A 14,633-nucleotide genomic window follows, 5' to 3' on the forward strand; every position below is an offset into this window, starting at 1 on the left:
ATGGGAAAATTGAGAGTTTTTGAAAATCGGGTTTTCATACATTTTGAACGGGGACTTGGGCGCTTGGCTAGGTACTTGAAACGTCAAAAAACGCAGTAGGCAAGACAAAGTTTGCCGGGTACAGCTAGTTTTTTAAATAAATTTGTTATCAAAGGTCAAGTTCCATTAAAAAAGCATGATTTGACAAAAAAATGAAAGAATATGGTGTAGTTCCAAAAAAAATCTTCATTGTAGCTCTTCAATATCTGATAATTTTCTCGAGTTCTATTTCAGCACAACTTCTGCGCTATCGTTATATTCTGATCCGTATAGATACAATGCAGCTCTACATAAGTGAGAGAGATGATAACCACTCAAAAAGAATAGAAAAATTGGGGCAGAAATCTAACCCGATAAACGCATAAAAGTATGCAATGTATGGTCCTCGTAATTTCATTAAGTTTCGCTTGCAGTGTTCAACATTTCTCAATTTTTTTTAAACAAATCAAATAAAGAGTGCTCACTATGTGTAGCATAACCAAACGTTAAAATACTGTAGAAGTTAGATTTTAGAGTTAGATGATAAAACAACCAAAAATTCAATTTTAATCGATCTGTCAATTGCAATTTAGAATTACGCACAAAAGCCTGAAAAACATAACCTTGGGGGAGAACATTCTCGGCAGAAATCCCTGAAGAAATCCCGGAAGGATTTACTGAAGGAATTCTGAGAGGCATGCCCCAACAAACATTTTTGCTGTATAAGAGTTTAAGTGATCTTTCTTCCAAATTCGTTTGTTCCATAAGCTGTTATGCAGCTACTTTTGTTAGTAGAGTATCTGGTAGAATTCTGAGGGAATCTCAGCTGAAAGCTTGGTGTTGCGACAGCTTCGTCCATCGGAGCGCCCCCCGGAAGCTTTGGCGTTTAGATACGAATGTGTCAGTCGATCGCTATGATCTGTCAGAGACCGTGATTATTACAATTGCATATCATTGTTGACATCAAACGCGAATGCAAGATTTGTAAAGTGAACTTAATACATTATTTCTACCATATATACTAAACATAAACTTATTACAGATCAAAACCATAAACTACATACTTATAATCTAATATTGTGACGAATTGAATTTGTGCTACTTAGTAAGAGACCAATTGTAAGTACCCTCTATGAATTTTCTTTGTCCCTTCTCATGCAATAAACATAAATTTACAGCTTTGAGCTGATTCTACCGGGAACATTGGTGAGTCTGCTAAAAAGATCTCCGAAAAGTAATCTCCGTCCCCAACAACCTCAAAGAATTGAGGCATCGGTATGCAGGGATCATTTGATCGTCAGACACGATCGAAATCACGAGCGGCCGCCAGTCGTTCTCAACCGACCCGCGGCGACGGTACACATCTCGAAATTCCGGAACCGATTGCAGAAGTTTTTGAGCCCTCGGTGATAGACGTTGAACACGGCGATGATAACGATTGTGTCGAATGTAGGAGACCCAACAGCGCTGAGTTGTACATGGTACGATGCGGAAATTGCAAGCATTGGTACCATTTCTCGTGTGCGAAAGTGGATACAGTTACGGCACAATCTAGCGATTTCGTTTGCGGTAAATGCAAAGCAAAGGATCCACCTCCTCCCGCCAGCTCGCGTACCGGGCGTTCGAGTGCTGCCAGTTCAAAAAGAGCTCAGATTGCTCGGGAACTACAACGTTTGGAAGAAGAGAGGTTGCTTGTCGAAAAGGCAATTGACGAAAAGTTGGAACGCGAGAAGGAGTTCTTGGCTCGGAAGCATGAGCTGCTTCGCCAGCAGGACGAAGAGGTGTTTAGTATACGGAGTAGCCGCAGCAGCCGAAGTCAAGCAAGCAGTAGGCAGAAAGTGGAAGCTTGGTTCAACAACCAAATGTCCGATTTACCCACCGTCGGGTCAAACCAATCAATTCTTCAACAGGTCCCAGCGACTGGACCTGCAGGGCCTGTTGGTTCGTCAACTCCTATGGAAATGAGCAGAGTGGCAGAGGTTGGTCTTCAGCGGGATCAAGCTGGAACAACGGAAGTGGAGTCAGTTCCGCGTACCACCGACAGCATTTCGATTGGTGAGAGTTCTGTTGCCGAAGATGATTTCCAACAGCGAGGTCAGCAACAAAATATAGAACGGCCGGAAAGTGTCCCGAATTTACCGTTAGTAAACATTCAACCGTATATTCGTCTCCTCGAAGAAGTGAACCCTACATGCTCGCTAGTTTCGAATTTGAGAAAAACAGATGCGTGTCCGAGGATCGTGAAGAAGATAGTGGGACCGTCTTTACCCTAAGCAGTGTAGCAACGCGAAACAAGCGAAATGCGGAGACAGCATGCTCGCGGACAGCAGCGCCAAGAAGAGGTAGACGATTATCGATATCAGCGCGAACAGGAGTTGGCTGATCTGTTGAAGCGTTCCGAGGAACAGCGGGAGCAAGACAGGCTGCGAATGCAAGAAATTGAAGTACTGTTGAAGAAGCAGCAGGACATAGAGAGACAACACCGAAGGGAGAACGATGTGCGGCGAAGTCGTGAAATGGATTTAGTCAACCGACTGAAGCTCTACGAACAGCAGTACACACAGGAAAAGGCCAAGCGAGATGAGGAGAAACAATCATTTCTGGCGAAGGAACAGCAACTGATTGAGCAGCTGGAGTTACTGCGTCTGCATAGCGGGAAGGCACCAGTCGCGGCAGAGTTCGGAACACCTCCAGAGATAGTTCATCAGCAAGTCCCCCTAGTGAGTACTAACTCACCGGCAGCTCCGGTAAGTAGTTCTCAAATCGAGCAAAACGACACAAGCCAAATACACGATGGTGATCCGAGCCGACTGACACCTTGTCCAAGTGTCGCTAATCAGTACAGGAGAGTAGGGCCCCCCAATACACCATTTGTAACTTCCCAGTTAGGGCCTCCTATTGGCGATACAGTAAGACAGTCAGGCTTTAGTGTAAACGATCCAGCTGGTTTCAACCTTTTCGGGCCGGCCTACCCTCAACCGGTGGCGCAGGGGCCTACACCTCATCAGATGGCAGCAAGGCAGGTGATATCACGAGAGTTGCCAGTATTTGGTGGTGACCCCATAGAATGGCCGCTTTTTATCAGTAGCTACAATCATTCTACCGAGGCGTGTGGCTATTCATCTTCAGAAAACTTGCTGCGTTTGCAAAGATCACTGAAAGGAGCTGCGAAGGAAGCTGTCAGTAGTTTTCTCCTCCATCCATCTACCGTGCCGCAGGTCATATCAACCCTCCAGACGTTATATGGAAGACCTGAGCAGATAGTCCACAATCTTGTTGCGAAAGTTCGGAGTACACCCGCACCGAAAGCAGAGAGACTGGAGACGTTAATTCAGTTCGGTTTGGCTGTGCAGAACTTGTGTGGACACCTAAAGGCGGTGGGAATGGAGAACCATCTTTCCAACCCTATCCTCCTGCAAGAGCTCGTGGACAAGCTTCCGGCAAACATCAAATTCAGCTGGGCGCTTCATCAGGAAACTCTACCACTGGTTGACCTAAACGGGTTCAGCGAGTATATGAGGAAGGTCACAACCGCTACCAGTGGAGTTACAAACTTCTGCACTCCGGCAAAGTCTACGCAGGAAGAAAAGGTGAAGATAAAGGATAAAGCGTTCGTGAATGCTCATGCTACGTACGAGCGCAAGGAATCAAAACCATCCTACAAATCAGTAGCTAGCAATCGACGAGAACAGGCCCAGGATTCTAGAGGAAAGATCGCCGAAGGAAGCAAGTGTTGTCCATTATGTAGCGCTGATGGACACACTACTGCGGAATGCACGGCCTTCAAGAAACTTTCAGTAGATGGACGGTGGAACTTTGTCAAAGACAATAAACTGTGTAGGAGATGCCTAGTGTCGCATACTCGCTGGCCATGCGAAGGCGAGCTTTGCGGGATCAACAGTTGCCAGAAACATCACCATCGCTTACTTCACTATGAGCCATCCAAGAGGCAGGTTGTGAACTCCACCGACGCTACTGTTACTATTCATCGTCAGCCCGTGTCACCAACGTTGTTCAAAATCCTACCAGTGACGTTGTATGGAAAGAATGGCGTCGTGAACACGTACGCATTCTTGGACGACGGTTCCTCGGCAACCCTTCTAGAGCAGACCATTGCGAATGAGTTGGGGATGAATGGGAAGCCGCATTCCTTGTGCATCCATTGGACAAGTGGAATAAATAAGCAGATTGCGACAACGGCTCTGGAAACCTTCAGTATTTCGGAGCCCGGAAGTCAAAGGCGCTTCAACTTGTCGGAAGTATACACCGTTGAAAACCTAGGTCTGCCTGAGCAATCGTTGAACTTTGAACAGCTGACGGAGGAGTTCAAGCATCTGCGTCATCTTCCCGTGAAGAGTTTCCGCAAGGCCGTTCCTGGATTGTTGATTGGATTAAGCAATTCGCACCTACTAACAACAACGAAGATTCGAGAAGGAACAGAGGGAGAACCGATCGCTGCAAGGACGCGAGTAGGATGGGTCATCTGCGGCCGTGTACGAGGGGGAGAAGAACAGTTCCAGCACCGTCAGATGCACATTTGCACGGAAACGTCCGATCGTGACCTGCATGATTACGTACGAGAATTTTTCTCCGTGGAAAGCCTTGGAGTTGCCGTAGCACCAAACTTGGAGGGCAACGAGGATCAACGAGCACGCCAAATCCTACAAGAAACAACAGTTAGAACGGGTAGCGAAAAGTTCGAGACCGGATTACTTTGGAAGCAAGATGTCGTCGAGTTCCCGGATAGTAGACCAATGGCTGAGCGTCGGTTGAAATGCTTGGAGAGACGTCTGGAGAAAAATCCGCAGTTGTACGACAGTGTGAGGCAGCAAGTGGCAGACTACGAGTCCAAGGGCTATATTCACCGATTACTGATGAAGAAATGGCAAGTTTCGACCCCAGACGTGTTTGGTATCTTCCATTAGGCGTCGTGTTGAACCCAAACAAACCCGGGAAGGTACGCGTCATTTGGGACGCGGCGGCAAAAATTGACGGATCATCGCTGAATTCGATGCTGCTGAAAGGACCCGATCTTTTAACTCCGCAGCTGTCTGTTACGTTCAAGTTCCGTGAGCGAGAAGTTGCCTTTTCCGGCGACATACAAGAAATGTTTCTGCAAGTTGGAATCCGAAAGGAGGACAGGAGCGCGCTATTGTTTGTTTACCGCAATCACTCGAACGAACCTATGGTGACGATGGCGTCCGATGTTGCTATCTTCGGAGCGACGTGTTCCCCGGCCCAATCACAGTACGTGAAGAATCTCAACGCAACGGAGCATGAGGCTCAGTACCCAAGAGCAGCTTCGGCGATCAAAAACAAGCACTACGTCGACGACTATCTTGATAGCGTCGACACTGAAGAGGAAGCCGTCGAGCTAGCGTTAGAAGTTGCTGAAGTCCACAGCAAAGCGGGCTTCCGCATACGCAATTGGGTATCTAATCGGACATCGGTTCTGGAAGCAATCGGAGAAGCTAATCCGGCCGCAGTGAAAAGTCTTTCGATGAACAGTCAGAGCGCTTTCGAGCGTGTGCTTGGAATATCGTGGATTCCAGGTGACGATGTGTTCTGCTTCACGATTAATCTTCAAGGAGACCTGGAAAGTGAGGTTGCGCCGACTAAACGTACGATGCTGAGCTTTGTTATGAAGATTTACGACCCCTTGGGGCTAGTGGGCTCACTAGTGATCCAAGGTAAAATACTGCTGCAAGACGTGTGGAGAGCTAAAATGGATTGGGATGAGCAGATTTCCGAAGATCTGTTCTCGCGCTGGAAGCTTTGGCTGCATATGCTGAAGGAGTTGAACAACGTTCGCATCCCTCGAAGTTACTTTCGGGGTTACGATCCTACCTGTTTCGATACCCTGGAGCTTCACGTATTCGTGGATGGGAGTGCACAAGCATACTCGTCCGCAGCTTACTTCCCTGTTCGAGATCGAGGGCAGATACAATGTGCGTTAGTTGCCTCTAAAACGAAGGTAGCTCCACTCCAACTAGTTTCCGTCCCACGACTAGAATTGCAGGCAGCCGTAATTGGAGCACGTCTGCGCAAGACCATCGAGGATGGCCATTCCATAAAGGTAACACGCACCTACTTTTGGAGTGATTCCAGCACTGTCGTCTCATGGATCAAGTCTGACACCCGTCGATACCGGCAGTACGTTGCGTTTCGGGTGAATGAGATTTTGAGCTTATCGAAAACTGAAGAGTGGTGTTGGTTGGGAAAGAAGATCAATGTTGCAGATGAAGCCACCAAGTGGGGAAAAGGACCGAATTGTAACTCCGACAGCCGATGGATGCGAGGGCCCGCCTTTCTGTACGAAGAGAAGAACAGTTGGCCAAAGGACAAGTTCGTGATGATTGAAGAAACGCCAGAGGAATTAAGACCAGCTTACGTGTGCAGTCACTTCCTGTCAGTTCCCATGATTGATATTTCACGATTCTCAAAATATGAAAGGCTGTTATGGAGTGTGGTGACAAGTACCTTATCAATAACGATTATACGATACACACTTATGCATACGCGCACCTGCGTGGTGGGCCGACAACAAGCATATGCTCCGCTGCGCTGCTCAAGAATGATCAGTCTTCTATACACACTCGAGCCAGCCACACGCGGCTACCACAAGTGGCGACGAGGATAAAAAAAAGCGCGCGGGTAATAAAGCGATAAAATGAAATGAATCAAATCAAATGTTTTGTGAATTAGTAATGCACATAATAAGTGGTGTTGCACTCCCTGTTGCAATAGGGGAAAATTGAAAAAAAAAATGGAAGAGGATGAGTGGGTGACGCCAATCTTGTCGCAACATGTCGGTGAGCAGTGAAAGTGGAATGTGAAAGAAAAGCTAAAATTTGTCTTTTCTGCAGCGATTGGAGTGCAGTGCACATGTGATTGATTTAATTGGCTTGCATCTCGTGTTGTTTTGTCATGTTTGTCGGTTCCGTTGAGATAAAATACGGAAGATATTTGCAACAGAAAAGAGCCAAGTGCTAAGTGTAAGTGATGAACCGGAGCGGAACGAATTGTGCCGTAAACGTGAGGTGGTGGTTTGTACCAAATACAAACATCTATTGTACATCTAAAAGGTATGTAGTTTTTGACAATTTGTTAAGGGCTTTATGATGTCACTTCCGTGTACATCAGGTAATTTTCTTCGAATGTGTGATGAAAATTACAACAGCGCTCAAGGCGAAGCGTTCCCTTGAAATTATGTATTACCAGTGCGTGAGACGATATGATGCGCTTGGACCTTGGTGTTTTATAAATTATGTAGCATCAATGATATGTTTTCTTTTTCGGTGAGCCATGAAAACACTCTTCGTGTAATAGTACAAACGTTTTAATGAAATCGGCGATTGAACGAAGAGGCGATAATCAGAAGAATTTGAGCTTTGTTAAAAAAAAAATGTTTATGCCTTTAGTACTGGTCAATCGGTGGTTGAACCCGAGGTTCACTATAAAATTACAATTTACTTTAAATTAAATTGTTCCATTAGCAGAGTAAGTGTTAACAATGTCATTGTAAATGTGTATGGTATTTGCATGACTTGATGAAAGGTTGTAACAAAGATTAGATGAAGGCGGAACAGTGAAAAAACGAGAACGGTGCCTGCAGGGTGCCCGCTAAACGGTAAGACAATCTTAAAAAAAAAAACAAACTTTAGCATCTCCACGGCTGTGATGGAAATAACTTTTGTTAGTAAAATAGAATAAGATGTGAATCTCACTGGCTGGTAATTGGAGATTTGTGGAATACTGTGATTAAATTCACTACTGTGAAAGGCTGCGTCGGCGTGAAAGAGTATATTAAATTGCGATTTCTTATTTATTCTTCATCATGACAACTGTTCTAAAATTTGAAAAATAACGCCGAATCAACAATTATGCGTAACAACACTTCGTTCGCAGTTCCATCTTTTTAGCATGAACAATGTTCCTTTTCACTATGTTTTTTCGGTGCAAGTTACCACCTCTTTTGTACCAGCGTCCAGCAGAAAGGCAGTTATTATCATATGCATTTGCCAGTATCTAAAAGTACCCATACTGCCCATAAATCCTTCTAGTCAGTGTCGACTTAAAAATGCTTTGAATTCTCGCCAGTATTTTCAATTTTGTTGAGTTCTTCGTTAGAAAAGTGATAGACTGATAATTCAACATCGACTGTTAAACTAGTGTGTAAGCCCATAATTATGGAATGGAATTTATTGGTAGAGTATAGATATTGTGATTGAATTCACTGAGATGAATGTAGATGATGTGATTAAATTCACTATAACGAAGCGAAATAAGCAGCCGTAAAAAGTATTTGAGGATATTCATTGAGAACAAAAGAAGCTGTGATTAAATTCACTCAGAGCGTAATGAAGGCTGTGATTAAATTCACTGACATGGAGAAAAGTGAGAAACCAAGCAGAGGACAAAACTCATCGAGCACATATAACCGAAGTGGTAAACGCATGGATAGCAAGGCCATGCTGAGAAAGACGGGTTCGGCTCCCGGTCGGTCCGTTACTTTCATGAACATGGAGAATCCTCGTGCCTGCCACACGGTGTACTCATTCGAAGTGGTTGTTGGCAAAGGGGGCTCTTAGTTGGTGGCTGTAGAGGCGCTCATTGATCACTAACTGAGAAGCGGGAGTTAATCAGTCGGGACGTTATCTTCTAAACGAAATTCATCTATATCATTTATTTATCAAGTTCATGGTGATACTGAGACAACAATTTGCCGTCATAATACTCGATTTGCAGCTGCATCTCTTCAACCAACGGTAACGCAAGATCACGCTCCACCTGGTCCGCCCATCTTGCTCTCTACGCTCCATGACTTCTTCTACCAACCAGATGATTAGTAAACAGCAGCTTTGCAGGGGTATTGTCCGGCATTCTTGCAACATGCCCTGGCCACCGTATCCGTCCAGCTTTGGTCACTTTCATAATGTTGGGTTCATCATAGAGTACAGCGGGCTCGTGGTTCATCCCTTTACCGCTACACACCGTTCTCCTGCACGACACCAAAGACCGTCCTTAGCACACGCCGCTCGAAAAATCTAAGTGTTTGCATGTCCTCCTTGAGCATGGTCCATGTCTCGTGTCTGGAGAAAACCATCGGTCTTATAAGCGTCTTGTACATGGTACGAGGGTAAACCTTTTTATTGACCGCAGTTTCTTATGGCCGCAGTAGGCGCGACTTCTACTGTGCCTTCGCATTTCACTGCTCACATCCACGGCATAAATATCACAAGGCAGGCTAGTAACCTATGTAAACATCCATTTTGGATGTAAACATGTGACGTCATTCTTATCGTTTTTCACGTGGGTCAAATTGGGTGGAGTACTAGATCGCCTATGATCGATTTGAATTACGTCATCAAAAAACTGTCAGATTTCGGGAATATATCACCTTATTCTGTACACCGTGGCTCACATCATTGCTAGCAGTTAGCAAAGAACCGGGGCAGACAAATTCTTCCACCATCTCGAAAGTATCCCCGTCTATCTTAGCGTTGCTGCCGAAGGATATTCTGTCTCGCTCAGTGCCACCTACCAGTATGTGCTTTGTTTGAGCCGCGCTCACAATCAGTCCAACTTTTGCTGTTTCACGTTTCAGGTGGGTATACAGTTCCAAATGTTTTAGCAATAATATCCATATCATCCGCAAAACAGACAAATTGGTCGGATTTAGTAGAGATCGTACCCCGGCTGTTGAGCCTGGCTCGTTGCATTACACCATCCAGGGCGATGTCGCAGTCCCCGTTGATATTCGATGAACTGGACAGTTCACCCGAAATTATTAACGAAACTCATTGAGAGTGAATAGAGTTGTGATTAAATTCACTACGAATGAAGAAAATGTTGTGATTCAATTCAATGACATCAAGAACAAGAATGCAGCTCTATGACAAACAAATGGTTAAACTCGCTGGATGATTTGTGATTAAATTCACTGAGGCTTTATAGAAGGTTAAGATTATACGCTCTGCCATGGAGAAAACAGGAAGACTTTTTAGGAAAGAATAAAGGTTACGTAATGGTGGCCATTGAGAACTGGAATGTCAAATAGCGCAATGACAGAGGAACGAGGTCATGTCAGTTGAGTGAAAGTTCATTTCTTCTAAAAGCTTACAATCAGTTTTTCAGTAGAAATCCGAAATGAATGCAAATGTAACGCTCAACTCTACGTAGCTTCTGGATAACGGTAAAACCGTGTTTCGTAAAGTCTATATGATTTTAAACAGGAAAACAGCGTTTAAATAGTTGATGATTGCTTTTACTATCATTCAGGTTTTGAGCTATAAAGCGAACGAGTTATTAGAAAAAAAAGTTTGTAAAGTTCGAGAAGTCTGAAGTTTGAAGAGGCTGGAAAAGTTCTGTGAGTTTGAGAAGTGGAAAAAGCAAAAGCTAAGGAGACTACAGAATTCTACCATTTTGTGGACAAGGTAGACCAAGTTTTTACGTCGATTCCGTGTCCGTTTTAGTAAATTTCAGAACAGATCCTGCCAAAAGTAGATTCGTCACCATATCGGCAGTACCAAGACACAGAGGAGGTCCAGAAAGCTACGTAATGGTGATGTGCGGCAAGACAAAAGAATTCCTAATGACAATGTCAGGATAGATTAACAAGGTGAGAAAGTAAGACATGCCAGCCGTAAAAAGAGCTGTTCACAGTTTGAAAAAAACCTGTAAAATTATGACGGATCGAATGTAACAAAAGGACCCCGTCATATATGATGGAAATTTTTGTGCGATCTTAAAATTACATTGCAGATATCTATTAGAAAATATAAGGAAAAATTGAGATACGAGCGAGAATTGAACTCAGATCTTTGGAGTGTGAGTAGCACGCCCGAGCTCTCTCGGCTATCTCAGCTTGTTGAATAGCAGACAGTCAAAGTTAAACTGCTTCTACCATAATGCACGCATTCTCGACATGCTCCGACTGCTGCAAAGAGTACTGCGAGAGACAACGCGGAAACCGCCACCGCTGCGAGCAGCCGTTCTTTAGCTGACGACGGAGAGTGGCAATAGCTGATAATTAAACTCGTAATTTTTTAGGTTGAAAAGTTTTCTGGAGGCAAAGAACCAGCCCCAAAGACACAGTCAATCTATGGGCTTAGCCATAGTTATAAATTGAATCTGATTGTAGAAAAGGTGAGAGGAAGCTGATTCCTTGACATTCACCGCAATTTGAAAAGAAATGCAAGACATAACTACAATTTTATTGTGTAGGCGTACCATGAGTTCAGATTAATAAAATCATTAGGTCTACCATCTGCTAGCGTCTGATAGGTTATGTGAGGTCACTAATGTTTAATGTTCAATTGTAGATTAAAGAAAGGGGGATGTGGTGACAAGTACCTTATCAATAACGATTATACGATACACACTTATGCATACGCGCACCTGCGTGGTGGGCCGACAACAAGCATATGCTCCGCTGCGCTGCTCAAGAATGATCAGTCTTCTATACACACTCGAGCCAGCCACACGCGGCTACCACATGGAGCATGGCGTATGTCTATCGGTTTTGTAATAGGCTTCTACAACGAATTGGAAGAAGGCCTTCCGAAGGTGCATTGAGTGTCAGCGGTGAAGATTTGCGGAATGCGGAAAGGTGTCTCTGGCGGCTCGCTCAATCAGATGGTTACCCGGATGAGGTCGCTATACTGACACACAACAAGCAGTCAACACCTGAAAACCAACAATCGTTAGGTCGAAGTAGTTCGTTGACAAATCTTCCTCCTGTGTTGGATGAGCATGGATTGATCCGTGTTGATGGTAGAATCGCAGCCGCAGATTACGTACACTACGACACCAAGTACCCAGTAGTTCTACCTAAAGGACACCCGAATACGGACTTACTACTGGACTGGTATCACCGACAGTTTCGTCACGCCAACAATGAAACGGTCGTGAACGAAGTGCGTCAGAAGTTTTTCGTCCCGAAGCTAAGATCATGCGTCCGATCAGTTGCGAAACGTTGTCAGTGGTGCCGCGTTTACAAAGCCGTCCCTGCAGTCCCGAAGATGAGTCAACTGCCTCGGTCCCGCGTTACACCATTCGTTAGACCCTTCACATTTGTGGGCATAGACTACTTCGGGCCCTACCTAGTGAAGATCGGTCGTAGTGCAGTTAAACGGTGGGTAGCGATATTCACATGCCTAACCGTACGGGCTATACATATGGAGGTAGTGCATTCACTTTCTACCGATTCTTGTAAGAAAGCAGTTAGGCGGTTCATCGCTCGCAGAGGAGCACCACAAGAAGTCTATACGGATAACGGGACGAATTTCATCGGCGCGAGTAGAGAGTTGGAAGATGAGTTGCGGAACATCAACGTTAGCTTGAGCAGCACATTCACGGACACCAATACCCAGTGGCGATTCAACCCTCCCTCAGCTCCACACATGGGCGGATGCTGGGAGCGCATGGTCCGATCCGTGAAGACCGCACTGGGAACCCTACCGGAATCAAGGAAATTGGACGACGAGTCTTTCATGACACTGTTGGCAGAAGCGGAGCATATGGTCAACTCGCGCCCTTTAACCTTTTTGCCTGTTGACAGCGAGGAACAGGAGTCGTTGACTCCTAATCATTTTCTGATGCTTAGCTCTACTGGAGTGCGGCAACCGATCAAAGCACCAGCGTGTGAACGAAAAGCATTGAAGAACAGTTGGGACCTCATTCAACAGAAGTTGGACGCTTTCTGGAGTCGCTGGATCTCCGAGTATTTGCCAGTAATATCTCGCCGATCTAAATGCTTCAATCACGTGACGCCTATCAAGGAAGGAGCGTTGGTTGTTATAGTCGACGGGAAGATGCGGAACCAATGGATACGTGGACGGGTGAGCCGAACCTATCCCGGCAAGGATGGAGCAATACGTCTGGTGGACGTGGATACCTCTACAGGGGTGTTGAAGAGAAGAGCAGTTTGCAAGCTGGCCGTTTTGGATGTCAAAGATCCCAAGGATGTGCAACAGGATGGTCATGGTGATGAAGATAGCGGAGGGCTTCGTGAACGCAGCGGATATGGTGTCGTCGAACCAGTGTCCGCACGACACGAGGGGGAGGATGTTGCGACAGCTTCGTCCATCGGAGCGCCCCTCGGAAGCTTTGGCGTTTAGATACGAATGTGTGAGTCGATCGCTATGATCTGTCAGAGACCGTGATTATTACAATTGCATATCATTGTTGACATCAAACGCGAATGCAAGATTTGTAAAGTGAACTTAATACATTATTTCTACCATATATACTAAACATAAACTTATTACAGATCAAAACCATAAACTACATACTTATAATCTAATATTGTGACGAATTGAATTTGTGCTACTTAGTAAGAGACCAATTGTAAGTACCCTCTATGAATTTTCTTTGTCCCTTCTCATGCAATAAACATAAATTTACAGCTTTGAGCTGATTCTACCGGGAACATTGGTGAGTCTGCTAAAAAGATCTCCGAAAAGTAATTTCCGTCCCCAACACTTGGTAGGAATCACTTAAATAATCACAGAAGAAATCCCAGGAGGGATTGCTGTGTAAATCCCGAACGAGGATCCCGGCTGGTAGAAAGAATTCTATTAGGATTTTTCAGTAGTGGTGGTGTTCGTTGGGTAGTGGACGCCAAACGATGGCTCATATTTAATTTAGAATTATTTATGTTCTATCGTAATTTTCAGCGCTCATAGCGACTAGCTCATGAGATGAGTATAAAGTGCATGTGAGGAATGTGTATTTAAGTGCTTAAATCTCGTGTGTACGGAAATATAGCAAATTGTATTTCTGATAGTTTCAGGCAATTACCGTTTTAGATTGTTGTCTGGTATTGGCACATACATATGTACGGGCATTTTGTGTCACCGTGTGTATGTGTACCCAACTCATTCCGATAGTATTTACCAACTGTAACGGTGAGTACTACCAGAGACAATAGCCAAAACAATCCAAACTTGTGTCTTCATTCCATTCTGAAGTTCGTAAGTAGCGGATTGCTGCGGTAATCAGTCTCTTTTTAATGTATTTTCTATCCGTATGCGTATATCACCTATGGATAATTGTACATTTTAAGGCCCCTTAGCGTGTCAGCTCAAATTTTGCTCTTCTTATTTGATTCTTATTCCAAACAGTCATCAAGCACGATAGTAGTTGTGTAGCCTTTCTTTACCAATTCCATAAACAAATAAACAAAAATAGCACCTCTTTGTCTCGGTACCTCCAATGTAAATATTTCGAGAATATGAATCATTTGAAAGCAACTCAATCAGTAAACTACTCTACTTCAATGAATAACAAGGAAACATATCCAAATGTCACGAAAAATGTTAAATGTTTTATCCCGCATAATCACGAACTGTAAATGCAGCGTTTCTCATACTGTTGATGACTATTAACTATTGTAATTAAACCATTTCTCAGACTACCCGAGATAACAGTAAGATAACCATCCCATGTACAGATTTGCCAGTTTGACAAATGGTAATCCACCGAATAACAGTATGTGGAATAGGCGGTTAAGATAGGTTACCATAAAAATTCGCTCATTTTCTCGAACAAATTTTTCGCAAAACAGTATAGCATATTGTCAATATACTATCCAGTTTTTCCCACAGTTCATA

General features: G+C 44.3%; 2 protein-coding genes across 2 annotated transcripts; both read left to right on the forward strand.

The window, feature by feature from the left end:
* Positions 1 to 862: 862 nt before the first annotated feature.
* On the forward strand, positions 863 to 2,291 carry LOC134285469 (uncharacterized). The gene is made up of 3 exons (XM_062846263.1): positions 863 to 1,002; positions 1,061 to 1,137; positions 1,197 to 2,291. Exon 3 carries the CDS (start codon positions 1,296 to 1,298, stop codon positions 2,289 to 2,291), a length of 996 nt encoding a protein of 331 aa, XP_062702247.1. The 5' UTR covers positions 863 to 1,002; positions 1,061 to 1,137; positions 1,197 to 1,295.
* A 2,921-nt stretch (positions 2,292 to 5,212) lies between these two features.
* Positions 5,213 to 13,504, forward strand: LOC134285487 (uncharacterized). The gene is made up of 3 exons (XM_062846328.1): positions 5,213 to 6,363; positions 11,552 to 13,368; positions 13,428 to 13,504. Exons 1-2 carry the CDS (start codon positions 5,213 to 5,215, stop codon positions 13,137 to 13,139), a joined length of 2,739 nt encoding a protein of 912 aa, XP_062702312.1. The 3' UTR covers positions 13,140 to 13,368; positions 13,428 to 13,504.
* Positions 13,505 to 14,633: the final 1,129 nt, after the last annotated feature.

The sequence above is a fragment of the Aedes albopictus genome, chromosome 1, assembly GCF_035046485.1.
Source record: "Aedes albopictus strain Foshan chromosome 1, AalbF5, whole genome shotgun sequence".
NCBI classification, from domain to species: Eukaryota; Metazoa; Arthropoda; class Insecta; order Diptera; family Culicidae; genus Aedes; species Aedes albopictus.